Source organism: Nicotiana tomentosiformis, chromosome 9 (assembly GCF_000390325.3).
Source record: "Nicotiana tomentosiformis chromosome 9, ASM39032v3, whole genome shotgun sequence".
Lineage (NCBI taxonomy): Eukaryota > Viridiplantae > Streptophyta > Magnoliopsida > Solanales > Solanaceae > Nicotiana > Nicotiana tomentosiformis.
Genome location: NC_090820.1, coordinates 102,337,436 through 102,353,682, shown reverse-complemented (window position 1 = coordinate 102,353,682; position 16,247 = coordinate 102,337,436). Strand labels below are relative to the sequence as shown.

Sequence of the window (16,247 nt, the reverse complement as noted above, 5' to 3'; positions counted from 1 at the left end):
TAATTAAGAATTATCTCAAATTACTTAAAATTCTACTTATTTTTAATACACTTTATACATCCTACTATCATGTTCATGTGGTACCATATAAAATAAATACATACACTATTATTTCATTAAAACATCCATGCAAAAAATACATATATTTTCTCAACTTATAATTTTCCTAATCTCATATAAAGAGTAAAATTTTCGTACGCTTAATTCTTAAAATGATAAAAAGATAACCTTCTTTTCTTGTGAGAAAATAATTTCTATCTTTACAATAAAGAAAATCTCATAAACTTTCTCATATTATGTGTGTAATTGAAAGTAGTAATATTAATAACTATATAAAATCATATTTTTCAAACTGTTTTACAAAAATATTTCACTCAAAATACCATATCAAATGTATATAATAGTATCAAGGTTATTAAAATTACGGGGTCTTATAGTCACAAATCTTTTATAATCTTATTAATTTTCTTAATCCCTTCAAGCTCATATGAATTACTACGACTTATCTTAATATTAAAGTACGAGGTGTAATATCCTTCCTCCCTTTAGAAACATTCGTTCTCGAATGTTAACTCTTTGAGATTTTCAAAACTTTCGCTAGGGTCTCCTCTGTATACTTAACTAAAACCCAAACTATATCTGAAGTCTCGACTATTCACAATCTTTTATACTTGAGTATCTCGTATCTTCTTCACTTTTACTTTACTTACCTTTAAATCTTGCATCATATCTTCTGTTTCTTTCATAACTTCCCTTCCATATAAGTGGAAATTATGCATTAAGGCTTTACTATAATACCTGCACCTCTGGTGCATACAAAACCTGGCGAAAGCTTCATATTGACTTCTTACGACTCAGCTCTATGGCATGATCTGGAAACAGAAGATCCACCTAGGGATGATACTATACTTCCATAACCGTATTTCATAGTATCCCAAAGCGATTCACCTTACGTGTGTATTTTAATCTCCTTCAAGTCATTACTCAATCGAAGGACCATGCGTTATTCTTTATTCATCACACTTACACCCTCATTCTACCACCAGGGCAGCATTCCATTTCTTCTAAATACCATTAGTCTTAGACTCCTTTGAGTTCATTCAGGCTATACTAAGCTTTATATAATTTAGAGAAACCATTAGCTCTTTTTGTTTTCATGGGCTTAATCGTGAGGACTTATCCATTCTCATCACCTTCTCACTCACCCTTTCTTATCCTTATTCCTCGCTTCCTAAAACCTTGTCGCTTTACCATACTTTAGTTTGCCACTTACACATATCCATTTATACTATTCGCAACCTCCTTTCAACTTGCTTGTACCATAGATTTCCTTTTGTTTATTCTGGAACATCAAGTGAGACATCGCATCGTCTCTAACTCTTCTTTACTCTCTTGTACCTCTAATATTAAGAGCGATTCTGCAATGTTCTTAATACGATTTTTATAATTTTCTAGGGCCAATAATCAAACTCATGATTCACTTGGTTGATGTAACTCTTTAGTTTCCTCTTCCTTCTGACCAGCCTTTATGTAGGCTTAAGCTATCTTCCGATCTGCAACTCATGGAATTTAGTTATTACTTTAGCCTTTCATGGATGCTATGGAAAACCATGATACAATCTTGTAATGATTCAATCCTTTGTCTATGACCTGGACCCAATTCCTTTTTTTAACTCATACCAGAGTCTTTTACGGCTGATCATTAATCGAATAATTCCTTTCGTTCTATTTGAAATTTCTTCAAATGTAAGTAGTTGCTTTTCCTGGTCTTTTTGCCCCTTTGTTGGGTGCATACTTAGCTTATCTGAGCTTAGGTTGAAGCCTTCTTCCTTACTTCCTCAAATAGTCTTTCATTGTAGTATTTAGGGAGGATCTTCTAACTCTTGTAAAGCTGTGAGCTTATTACATTGCATACTCGACGGACCTTTTGATGTCCTTCTTTGCCTATAATTATCCGTAGTTACTTACTTCCACCCCCTTGTGCTTTGGTTGCTTCTGAACTTGATATTTTGACTAACTTCCCAGTGGCACTCTCTTTTATCTCTGTAACACTCATATGGTACCTTTAACTATCCCAACTCCTATCTAAATATTTCTCAATGATCACGATGTCATAACTCCGAGGCTGAATTCACTATATAGGGTTTTACTATATTTATCTTACACGATCTGTTGACTCGTCTGTAACCTCCTGTTTAGCCATAACTAGGCTCTTCCTGCTCAATTACTAACTACTCGTTGGCCCATTCTCATCTCAATATTTCGCGTAATCTTTCTCGGGTTATTTCCTTTGTCTTAACTTACGTCTCGCACTGGCTCCTTATTTATTAATAATAGCTTGGGCAGGAACCCTTACTTCCTCTCCTTGACGTCGTGCTTGCACAATATTCTGGAATCGTAGCATATCTACAAGATTTGGGTAAGTGCCATCTAATTCCTTTTTCATTTTTATCGCATTCTTCCTTTACCATTCCATAGTCACTGGAACCACTTAATTCCGACTTAATGCCATATCACTCCATATTTTTCCCCCCCTTTAGGGAAGTACTAAGAGCTGAAGCCACGAGGATCTACCTGTAGATATTTTACCTCTTTATCTTTGGTATCTTATCACATTATTGATGACCCTTACTCGCCTTGCGGTAATCCTTCTGTATCAAAGATAATAAAATTCCTTACTCACGAGGGTGACACTTAGCATAACTGGCACATACAGTACCTTAAGCTTAACTTTGCTTATATTATTTGCTTTAGCGAAACGTCTTCCTGAATGACTATTCTCTGAATTTCTCATGAATCTTCCTCTGTTGTCCATTCTATTATAGCCAGAATGAAATCTGAAATTCTCATGATGCCGACCATGATCAAATCACTCAGTCCCTAATTCATGTTTAGTTTATCTTGTTCACCAGCCCATACTGATTTCTATTATTCTGGAGTCTAACTTTTCCTTCTCGTAGTCGCGTTAGAGTCACAAACTTATTTCTCGAAATGAGGATATGGCTTTATGGCCTATACTCTTTTGTTGTCTCAAGGCCTGTCACCTCTCGTCTTTTCCTTCACTTGACAATAGACTCTGTAATACTGTCGTCTTTTTGATCTACCGTTGTCATCCATGTACCATATTTTACTCATATTGCTTTATTAACTCTCTTCTTATTTTTCTGCTAACATTTCTGTCTATCACTTTATTCTAAAAACTTAAACAAAATATTCTTTTGCTTTTAGCCCCTTTTGCTCCATCCATTGGCTCCTCGAATTGCCTAACATTCTCTTTCTACCAGGGATGGGAGCCACACTAAGGTAATATTTATCCCTTCTAGGCTTCCAGTGCTTATCTTTGTAGTACTCATATCTAGCTGTACTATTTTAGGGTGCACCATTGAGGTGACTCACAAGGAGATCCATTACCACGTTTGCTCTATCCTTCGGAAACGTCAACTAACTCTACCAATCCATCTACTATTTTAGGTTACTCTATCCCCAGCCGGATCCTGATAACTCGTCCTTCTCTTAAACTATGTTTGTTAGCTCCCATAGGGCATAACTTAGATCGGTGTGGCCGATTGTACATACATCTGTCACTGTTGAAGGTAACTCAAAATGCTTATATCTCCCTTCCTGAATGGTAAGTAATAATAATCTTTATTAACTGGATACCTCGTACCCTTTTTCATCTTGCTTCTTTTACTTCTTGAAACTTGTATTTATCTTCTGAAACCCTCATTGTCTTTCACCATAAAGGTGGATAAATGTTCTTGCCTTAAGGTTCCTTATCAAGAGGCTTATACGTCTTAGTGTACACATAATCTACTGAATATCTCATATTTATCCACCATAAGAATGATGCAAAAATTGAGTTCCTCTGACTCAACTCTTCCACAGCTATATCTCTTACCAACCATCTTTCTCGATGTAGGCATCGTTGTATTACGAATAAGATAGAGTTTAGGAAATTGAGTTCTTACAATTGAGCTCTACCACATGATCTAGAGTAAGAAGAAAGAGTGACAATCCTAAATACCTTGTAGCCTTCTGCTTATAAGTATGGTGCACGACACACCCATAAACAAGACTCTACTAGACACGGCTGTTAGACTCCCTAGGACAGAACTGCTATAATACCATGTTTGTCACGACCCAAACCTATGGGCCGCAACGGGCACCCGGTACCTTACTCAACCGAGTACCAACGTAACGTATTCTTCTTATCGTACTATCATTGACAAATGGGCCAAATGGGACGTCATGGGCTAACCAGAATAAACATAAGGGAATACCCAATATAAGACGACCCAGTTTGATATAAAAATTTATACATTTGACATACTGGTCTATAAGACCAAAACAATCACTCGTACATTGAACATAGGCCGACAAGGCCATACAATCTTTCATATACATGATATCTGTCTACAAGTCTCTAAGAGTACATAAATGTCATAAAGGTCGGGACAAGGCCCCGCCATACTAATCAGTACATGTCCTAATCATACTGACCACATAAGCAACTTCGGAGCAAATGGAGTGCATCAACACCTTCCGCTAAGCTGCTAGCCTACTTGGAGGACTCTCGACCTATCTATCAGGACCTGCGGGCATGAAACGCAGCATCCCCAGGCAAAAGGGACGTCAGTACGAATAATGTACCGGGTATATAAGGCACATAAATAAGTACATAATAGACATGGAAGAAATATAGAGTAAATGACTCAACCTGTAAGTCTGAATAACTCTATAAATCATGAAATAATTATAGTGTCATGCATATGCGTATGAATGTCATATCGTGCATAGGTACATATTTCATAACATCATCAGGCCTCTGAGGGCATCCCATCATATCATCTCGGCCACTGTGGGCAAAATCATCAACGTATACCAGCTGATCAGGTGGTGGTGCGTATATAACGCCGTAACCTTTTTTTCCATATCCCATATATATATATATATATATACACGTATATAAAGCCATCTAGTCATGGGTCAATGTACATGTATAAATGCATGAAATACATAAGAAATACGTTAATAAGACTTTCTCGGAATGTCATAAACATAATATGCATGTCGGATAAATTTTATCAAATACGTATTTTTCTGAGACCCATGAATAGAAGATATAATAATAATTCACGTGGGAAATCAAGAATATAGACACCCCTAATATTTCTATGAATAGAGTTATTTATGGAAGTTGTGCATTTGTTCATTTCGTTCGTGTCGTATAGATCATGCCAAAAGAAATAAAGAATAGCCTTAACATACCTGAGCCAATTCTCTTGACAATCCCTACAACACACGTCAAACGCGACAAAGTATGTAACGGCGGATCGAAGTATGGAAAAATCCGTATGATATTTGTATACATAGGTTGGATGACGAAGGAGAAGAGCGCAAAGTAGTGTCAACTATGCGTTCAAAATATTACTGCTCTCGCCAAATATAAGTAGATTATAACTACTGTGTAGAATAAAGGCACATCTGAAAGAAAGAAAAGACAGGTGACCTCATCAAAAGCTTAAAGAAAGGCCTCAAATGGCTTGCCTTTTAAATAAGGCAAAGCTCCAAGGAAAAATTATTGTGTGATGCCCTATGGTCCAACACAAAAACTACGCTTCCAAGAATATTGATTAGAAAATAATAATGTTTGTAAGAATCGGTGGGAAGAAATTGTGTTGAAAATTTATTAGTATTGCTAAGATTATAATGTCTTGAGAAGGAAATTTGTTGAAACTTATCAAAATGGCTAACGTTCCCCACTTTCCATTGTAGTGTCTTTGATATGGAAATTATTAAGAATGAAATGAATGTGTAAAACTTCACATTAGTTTGCCACCTAATAAGAAATGACTAAAAGTCATTTCTTTAGGATGTGGCATGCTGCCACGTGGGGATAGGGGTGGAAAAGTTTAATCTTTATCCACTTATTAGGTAATTAGGTAATGTCCCGTTACCTGGTAATTAACCAATTACCCGTATAATTAAGAATTGTCTCAAATTACTTAAAATTCTACTTATTTTTAATACATTTTATACATCCTTCTATCATGTTCATGTGGTACCATATAAAATAAATACATACACTATTATTTCATTAAAACATCCATGCAAAAAATACATATATTTTCTCAACTTATAATTTTCCTAATCTCATATAAAGAGTAAAATTTTCGTACGCTTACTTCTTAAAATGGTAAAAAGATAACCTTCTTTTCTTGTGAGAAAATAGTTTCTATCTTTAAAGTAAAGAAAATCTCATAAACGTTCTCATATTATGTGTGTAATTGAAAGTAGTAATATTAATAACTATATAAAATCATATTTTTCAAACTGTTTTACAAAAATATTTCACTCAAAATACCATATCAAATGTATATAACAGTATCAAAGCTGTTAAAATTACGGGGTCTTATAATCACAAATCTTTTATAATCTTATTAATGGTCTTAATCCCTTCAAGCTCATATGGATTACTACGACTTATCTTAATATTAAAGTACGGGGTGTAACAAAGGTGACTCTGAAGCCTGCGAATGCAGTAACAGGTTTACCTTGAGTCTCCACAGCAAAATCCGTACTGCTAGCAATCGGTCAACTGACTCCACATTACCTGGCTCTGCACAACAATGTGCAGAAGTATAGTATGAGTACACCACAGTCGGTACCCAGTAAGTATCAAGAGTAACCTCAGTAGAGTAGTGACGAGGTACAGTCAAGACACTCACTAGTCAAATAACATGTGCAATGTAGCAGTATACAATAGTATTGGAAAACAACTAGCAATGATAACAAGAACATCATGATTATTGCTCAGATAAATAAGGAACACAAATACAACCAATTAATCAAGTCCTTCTAATATAAATCTTCACATATTATTCTTTAAGATAAATATCTTTCGAATATACTTCTTTTGAATAAATATATTTTCAAGTAAAAGTCACCATTTGATACCTCATTTCAATATCATAAAAATTATGGGTCTCAGCCCACTTTCATATTTTCCACTGAACCCTCTGCCCATATTTCTATCACAACCACACGGACAATTCACGTGTCAATAATAAAATCATCATATTTTACCTGGCACCTCATGTCCATATTTCTTTCATAACCGCACGGACAACTCACGTACCAAATATCAATGTATATAAGATCCGCATGAGTAATTTATTTTCAATAAAGTAAGTTTATAATTTTTGATCCAAGTAAGAATTCATCAAAGAAATGAGTTTATTTTTTGAAATAGTTTGAGTAAAGAAAACAATGACATTTCAATTTAAATAAAGCATAAGATAATCTATTGCTTCAGATGTAGAACTTATTAGTTTAAAACATAATAGTAACTTCTTTTATATAAAATAACTCAGTCATCAAAAATCGATAAAAATCAGGAATATAAATCTTCAGAGTCTCGTATTAAAAAGCCCAAGCCAACATAATACAACGAAGAATACAAACACATAGCAAAATCAAGTAATACATCACGACAAATCACAAGGATTGACCTATCACGGAAATACAAAATAACCAAAGACAAGTGCAACAATAGAGAGATCTCAATAAGCGGGCACTCACGAGATACCGTCTCGTAGTCCCAAAAGTAAATGCTCAACAAGGGATCTCCCGAGATACTGCCTCGTAATCCCAAAAGTAAATATGCAAGACAGGGGGATCTCCCGAGGTACCGCCTCATAGTCCCAAAGTAAATATGCAAGACATGAGGATCTCCCGAAGTACCGCCTCGTAGTCCCAAAGTAAATATGCAAGATAAGGGAATCTCCCGAGGTACTGCCTCGTAGTCCCAACGTAAATATGCAACAAATAACAATGCCCCCAGGCTATCACAAATCATCACAATTCAATTCCCGACATAACCCACCTTGTCTCGCCACGTGCACAATAATAATATAAACACCCGCCTTGTCTCGCCGCCCGCGCATAATAATATTCCCACCTTATCTCGCCACATGTGCAACCTCCCTCCTCCCCATATATATATATATATATATATATATATATATATATATATATATATATATATATATATATATATATATATAGTCCGCCTTATCACGCGGCATGTGCATAAATCAATAGTAATAATAGCATGGCAGAAACCTCGTGCAAACATCCGAACAAAACTTCCCAACAATATAACGTGCCAATATCACATCTAGTAAATTGCACCTCAAGTGCGCAAATATTACAACATATTAGAGATTTACACATCAAGTGCTCAAATATTATAATTTATCACAAATTGCACATCAAGTACTCAAATATTACAACTCGCCACAAATTCAATAATAAATTATTTTTCACAATAAGGAGCTCATGGATCGACCATAATGTGTAAAAAATCTTAACAAATATATCGGGGAGTGAACAACTCAACAAAATAATATTTCACATAAAAATCAAGGTAGCAATCGCATCAAATCATCATATAAAAACAAATCCAACAAAACAAGGATTTAATAAGTGCTAATAATTTCCAATTTAATACATAAGGGCGTCTACGGATTTTAACCAATGTAATTTGCACATATAAACCAGGTACGTACTCGTCACCTCGCGTGCATGGTTTTCAATTACACAAATTGCACATAAGACTCAATGCCTAAGGAGTAATTCCCCCACTCAAGGTTAGGTAAGATACTTACCTTTTTGAAGTTATGCCGAAATTCCAAAATCGCCTTCTTGCTTGAATTGACCTCCGGACAGCTCAAATCTATCCAAATTAATTGTACAACTTCATCAAAATTCATCCGAAATAATTCCGGATAATAATACGTCGACTTAAAAATTTATTCCAAAAAGTCAACAAAAGTCAACGCGGGGATCGCCTCTCGGAACCCGACATAATTTTTACGAAATCCGAACACTCATTCCGATACAAGTTCAACCATACCAATTTCATCAAATTCCAATAATAAATCGTCTTCAAATATTGAATTTCCATTTTTGAAGAGTGTTTACAAAAATTCTCATTTCCTCCATTAAACTCGAATTAAACGATGAATATAACCATAGATTCATGAAATATAATTACTTTAGGATATAGAACACTTACCCAAGTCAGTCTTGAAGAACTCCAAAATCGCCCAAAAACCGAGCTCCAAAATCCAAAAACGAAAATGACAAAATGACCATTTTTGGTCCTTAACACTCTGCCCAGATTCGCACCTCCGGGCAAAATGCCGCATCTGCGCACATCGCTTTTGCGATGGCCAGTGCGCACCTGCGATGGGTTCCGCTTTTGCGCCTCCTCTGCCCGCTTCTGCGATCATGCAAGTGCGGAAAATTCTTCGCACCTGCGACCTCAGTCCGGCCCAGCCAATTTCGCTTCTGCGAGCTTCATCTCGCTTCTGTGATGGTCGCACCTGCGCCCAAAATTCCGCAGGTGCGATTCCAATAGCTACTGCCATTTTCTAGCAGCTTCCTTCAAGTCCAAATTGCTCCTTAACATTTTGAAATCCACTCGAGGCCCCCGGGACCTCAACCAAATATACCAACATGTCCCAAGATACAATACGAACTTAGTTGAGGCTTCAAATCACGTCAAACAAAGCCGAAATTACGAATCCCGCATCGAATAGAATTATGAATTTTTTAAATCTTCCAACTTCTATATCTTGCGCCGAAACGTATCAAATCAATCCGGATTGACTTCAAATTTTGCACACAAGTCATAAATGGCATTGTTAGTATGTATAATGTAGTCTTGTCCTACATTGGAAGAGGAGTAATATCTCCTTGTAGTGTATTAGAGCATTAGTGAGAAACTCGTCGCTGTGCATCATTCCAGCGACTTCCGGGAAGAAAAACCTCTTCGCCGTGTAATTTTCCGGCCACTTAGAAGGTTGTCCGTAAGCAAATCACTTTTTGTTAGTGTTGTGCAAATACCAACATCACCACAAGACTCCTCAGGCTCCGGCGACCAAACCCTAGTCAATCCCACTGGAAAACACACGTCCACGCGCCCTCACGTGCCTGGAAAAGAAAAACATTTTTGGCGAGATCTGACCCACGCGCCGGCACGTGAGCACTGTTCCGGCCAGAATTTGAAAAAGTTCCAGTTGAACAGTAGGATTTCCTGGTAATTTTGATCCTACCCTCACTGGTTTTGCTTCATTCCGATCACTTTAAGTTTTTTCGTCAACTACAGTAGATTCCGGTGAGCTACAATATTTCCAGCGTGAACAGTGTTTCCGGCGCAGAACAATGTTCTGCTTTTCTGCTCTAAACAGTGTTTTTCAAGCTATTTTTTCAGTTTTCTTATCGGAGTTACTTAATTCCACTATTTCAAGTTAACCCTACTACTACAAATTGTAGCGATATGGGAACCGATGCTTTGAATAGTCGGATGGTTTCTTTAGTAGATTATATTGAGTTCCTTCAGTACAAAGCATGTAAGCAGGCATCTCGTAGCGACATGGGAACTGATGCTTTGAATAGTCGGATGGTTTCTTTAGCAGAGTATATTGAGTTCCTTCAGTACAAAGCATGTAAGCAGACATCTTCTGAGGTACTACCAGTTTCATCTTTTGGAGATTCAGGCACTCCAGCTCCACCACCTACAGCTCCAGTTATAGCTCCACCAACTATAGCTCCAGTTCCACCACCTACAGCTCCAGTTGTAGCTTCACCACCTATAGCTCTGGTTCCTCCACATAATCCAGTTTAACCTTCTGCAACTCCATCACTCTTGACTTATCATCGTCGTCCACATCCAGCATCAGGCCCAGGTGATTCACGCCCCGCATCAGATTCTACACCTACTGTGGACTTGTCTCCTCTTAGTCAACCAATTGCACTCAGCAAAGGTGTACGATCCATACTTAATCTAATCCTCACTATGTCGGTTTAAGTTATAATTGTCTGTCGTCACCTCATTTTGCTTTTATATCTTCTTTGTCCACTGTTTCTATCCCTAAGTCTACATATGAGGCACTATCTCATCCAGGATGACGACATGCTATGATTGACTAAATGTCTGCTTTACATGCGAGTGGCACTTGGGAGCTTGTTCCTCTTCCTACAGGTAAGTCTATTATTGGTTGTCATTGGGTTTATGCAGTCAAAGTCGGCAAGGATGGCCAGGTTGATCGGCTTAAGGCTTGTCTTGTTGCAAAAGGATATACTCAGATTTTTGGGCTTGATTATAGTGATACTTTCTCTCCCGTGGCTAAAGTATCATATGTTCGTCTCTTTTTGCCATGGTTGTTGTTCGTCATTGGCCTCTTTATCAGTTAGACATTAAGAATTCTTTTCTCCATGGTGATCTTGAGGAAAAAGTTTATATGGAGCAACCATTTGGTTTTGTTGCTCAGGCGGAGTTTAATGGTTGTGTGTGCAGATTGCGCAGGTCACTATATGGTTTGAAACAATCACCTCGAGCTTGGTTTGGTAAGTTCAGCACAATTATTCAGGAGTTCGGCATGACTTGTAGTGAGGCTGATCACTCTGTGTTTTATCGGCATTCTGCTCCTAATCTGTGTATTTATCTAGTGGTTTATGTTGATGATATTGTTATTATTGGCAATGATCAGGATGGTATTAGTAATCTAAAGCAACATCTCTTTCAGCACTTCCAGACTAAGGATCTGGGCAGATTGAAGTATTTTCTAGGTATTGAGGTCGCTCAGTCTAGCTCAGGTATTATTATTTCACAGCGGAAGTATGCCTTAGACATTTTTGAGGAGACTGGAATGATGGGTTGCATACCTATTGACTCCCCTATGGATCCAAATGCTAAGCTTCTGCCTAGACAGGGGGAGCCTCTTAGAGACCCTACGAGATATAGGAGATTGGTTGGCAAATTGAATTACCTCACAGTGACTAGACCTGACATTTCTTTTCCGGTGAGTGTTGTAAGTCAGTTTATGGATTCTCTCTGTGATAGTCACTGGGATGCAGTTGTTCGCATTCTTCGGTATATAAAGTCAGCTCCAGGTAAAGAATTACTATTCGAGGATCGAGGCCACGAGCAGATTGTTGGGTACACAGATGCTGATTGGGCAGGATCATCTTTTGATAGACATTCTATGTCTGGATATTGTGTTATAGTAAGAGGTAACTTGGTCTCATTGAAGAGCAAGAAACAAAATGTAGTTGCTCGATCTAGTGCCGAAGCCGAATATCGGGCCATGGCTATGGCGACGTGTGAGTTAGTTTCGGTCAAGCAGTTGCTCAAGGAGTTAACGTTTGGAGAAATCAGTAAGATGGAACTAGTGTGTGATAACCAAGCTGCTCTTCATATTGTGTCAAATCCAGTGTTCCATGAGAGGACAAAACACATTGAGATCGACTGTCACTTTGTCAGAGAAAAAATACTTTCAGGAGATATTGTTACAAAGTTTGTGAAGTCAAATGATCAACTAGCAGATATTTTCACTAAATCTCTTACTGGTTCTCGTATTAGCTACATGTGTAACAATCTCGGTACATATGATGTGTATGAACCGGCTTGAGGGGGAGTGTTAGTATGTATAGTGTAGTCTTGTCCCATATTGAAAGAGGAGTAATATCTCCTTATAGTGTATAGCTATAAATAGGGACCTCTTGTATTGTATTTATCATCTAATATCAATAACATATTTTCTTCTGTGCCTTCTCACAGGCGTAATGGAGTTATTCCCATTTTCGGAATCAAAATCCGACCTCGTTATCAAAAATTCAACCTTCGGTCGGACTTTTCAAAAATCTTATATTTTCCAACTTTCGCCAAAATGCGTCGAATTGTCCTACGGATTTTCAAATCCAAATACGAACATATGCCTAAGTCTGAAATCATCATACGAAGCTATTGCCATCATCAAAATTCTATTCTGGGATCGTTTGCTCAAAAGTCAACTCTCCGGTCAACTTTTTTCATTTAAGCTTCTAAATAAGAATTGTTCTTTTATTTAATTTTGAATCTTCCGAAAATCAAACTCGACCACACCCGCGGGTCATAATATATATTATGAAGCTGCTCGAAACCTTAAGTCATTGAACGGGGCTTTAATTCTTAAAATGATAAGTCGGGTCATTATAGTAAGGATATTTCCTTTTGACGTTCAATCCTCTTGAATTCGAGTTCTAGGGTTTTTTCTCTCAACAATGATGTACCAATCGAATATCTAAATGATTTGAAGGGTTTACCCATGTTAATAAGGTGTTGGAGAATTGAAATAAACTTAGGATCACTATTAGAACTTAGGCTAAATACATCATCAGCCCCTTAAAGTTGTCCACACTTTTTACTTAGATACTCCATCTTAAGTCCGTTTCAATTGAACACTCCAACCACATCCCAAATGTGTCATTTAGACACAAAATTGATAGGCAATCAAATACAAAAGAAGCGTGTATTTCACACACCAAAATGACGAATAAGACGGGGACAAGTATATATGACTTGAACAAATTAAAAACAAATTGAGAAAAGAAAAAAAAATTAACGAGAAACAAGAACCCATACCACCCCTTTGTCATCTTCCCCAGTACCCAAACGACTCCCCTTCCCTTCTTCTGTCTTCTTCTTCCAAAAGAAAGAACAGAGGTACAAACTCACTCCCCTGCCACCACTTTTTTCCTTCCTAATCTCCACCTCCAACCTTCTAAATATTAAGAACATGCATAAGACATAGAAATTAACTAATAATTTCTTTGTCACGGAGGATTATGTAAACATAAACTTAATTCATACCAATATCTTGAACATGATAATCTTACATAAAATTGTTACAGAAACATACCTAAATCGTAAGCCATTATTACGAAGCGGAAGCGTTAATTGGAATGGATTTCTTGCCCCTTGCCCTAGCTTTCGTTACCAGAGACTTTAGTGATGGAAGATAGAATAAAAAAATACGGTAACCCTAATGGGTGAGGAGAGGACTAATTTGTAGAGGTTCTCACTTAATCCGGTATATCCATCAAATTACCGATCAGACGGATGAGATTTGCTCATTAATTAAATATTAATTACGGACCTTAAACCTATTGTGCCACCAATATACGTAGAAAAATTTTTCATTCTCCCACTTGGCCCAATAATCACATAATATTAATATTTAATAATATAAGAACATTAGTTGTGCATAAGCAAATCTCTTCTATAATGTCTACCATAAATACCATAATACGATAAACTACTAAATGTGAGTTATGGCGATTATATATATAATTTATCTGCATACTCCCTTCCATATACTACAACATTAATAACTCATCGTATCAGGTCCATAAACTATAAAATATTATGGTTCATAATAATGTCTCATTGAGACTTATCCTGTAATATCTCAAAATAATATTGTGCACCCCATTATGAGAAACAGAAAATCATTAATGTATTTCAGAAACACATAAATGAGCTCAGAGTATCAAAACATTATAAATACATTAGTCATAAATACAGCCAAGACCCATTCTATATACATGTTCTTTAAATATCTTTGGTTGTAAACCTTTCATTAACGGATATGCAACCATGGGATCAATTCTAATATGCTCAAGTGACACTCTTTGTTTCTGAACTTCCTCATTGACGGTAAAGTACTTTAATTCCATATGTTTGGCACCTTTGGAGTAATTATTATTCTTGGAGAAAAATACCGCTGCAAAATTATCACATTAAATTTTTAGATGCTTGGTAATGGTGTCGACAACCCCAAGTCCTGAAATAAAGTTTCGCAACCATAATGCATGAATTGTGGCATCAAAACATGCCACAAATTCTGCTTCCATCGTGGATGTAGCAATGATAGACTGTTTGGCACTCTTCCACTCTATTGTTCCTTCAGCTAATTGGAACAAATAACCAAACGTAGACTTTCTAGTGTCAATACATCCAGCGAAATCTGAATCCGAGTATCCAACAATTTTCAAATGCTTGGATATCCTATACATGAGCATGTAATCCTTCGTTCCTTTCAGGTACCTCAAGACTTTCTTTGTAGCTTTCCAGTGATCAATTCCTGGGTTACTCTGAAATCTTCCTAGCATTCCAACCGCAAAACTAATATCCGGTGTTGTGCAAGTCTGAGCATACATCAGGCTACCAACAATAGAAGAGTAAGAAATTAATTCCATTTCTTTTCATTATACATCATTCTTTGGGCATTGCATGAGACTAAATTTGTCCCCTTTTTGAATTGGAACAATTCCTGCTGAATAATTGTTCATGTTAAATCTCTCTAGAATTCTTTCGATATAGCCTTTCTGAGACAATCCCAATAATCCTTGTAATCTATCACGGAATATTTCTATTCCTATCATATAGGATGCCTCACCCAAATCTTTTATTTCAAAATTCTTAGAGAGAAAATATTTAGTCTCACACAATATGCCTAAATCATTAGCACCAAGTAGAATATCATCAACATATAAGACTAAAAATATAAACTTGCTCTCACTGATCTTTTGGTATATAAACCGATCAACGATATTTTTCACAAATCTAAAAGATGTTAGGGTATCATTAAACTTTATATACCATTGTTGTGAGGCTTGTTTAAGTCCATATATTGACTTTTTCAGTTTACACACCATTTGACCTTTTTCTTTAGTTTCGAAACCCTATGGTTGGTCCATATAAACCTTTTCCTCGAGGTCTCCATTAAGAAAGGCAGTTTTCACATCCATTTGGTGTAACTCTAAATCATAATGAGCCACCAAAGCCATAATAATTCTTAACGAGTCTTTATTTGAGACCGGTGAAAAAGTCTCTTTATAATCAATGCCTCCTTTCTGAGTATAACCCTTGGCAACAAGTCTGGCTTTGTATCGTTCAATATTGCCATTCGAATCGCATTTGGTCTTAAAGACCCATCTTCACCCCATTCTTTTAGAACTTTCTGGCATTTCAATGAGATCCCAGACTTTATTTTATTGCATGAATTTTAACTCTTCTTTCATGGCATCAATCCATTTGTCAGACTCGTTACTTTTTATGGCTTGTGAAAATAAAATCGAGTCTTTATTAAGACCAATGTCAAAATCTGACTCTCTCTTGCAAACCACGTAATCATCCGAAATAGCCAATTTTCTAACTCTTTGAGATTTTCTTAATGGCATTTCTTGTGGTTCACTTGTATCAGATATTTGTGAGTTAGTTTCTTCATGAAGTATTTCATCCAAATGTTTCTCGGTGTTGTCAAAGTGTTCTTCAATAACTGGAATAATATTTGATATTTGTGTGGAAGTAGGCACATTCGTGGGTAATGGAAAATTGACCCTCACCTCTTTTATTT

The 16,247-nt window shown here is 36.6% G+C and overlaps 1 protein-coding gene across 1 annotated transcript; it reads right to left on the bottom strand.

Moving 5' to 3' along the window:
- Positions 1 to 14,628: 14,628 nt before the first annotated feature.
- On the bottom strand, positions 14,629 to 15,087 carry LOC138899294 (secreted RxLR effector protein 161-like). Its single transcript, XM_070185448.1, has one exon. The coding sequence runs from the start codon at positions 15,085 to 15,087 to the stop codon at positions 14,629 to 14,631; it is 459 nt and encodes a 152-aa protein (XP_070041549.1).
- Between the last annotated feature and the right edge of the window lie 1,160 nt (positions 15,088 to 16,247).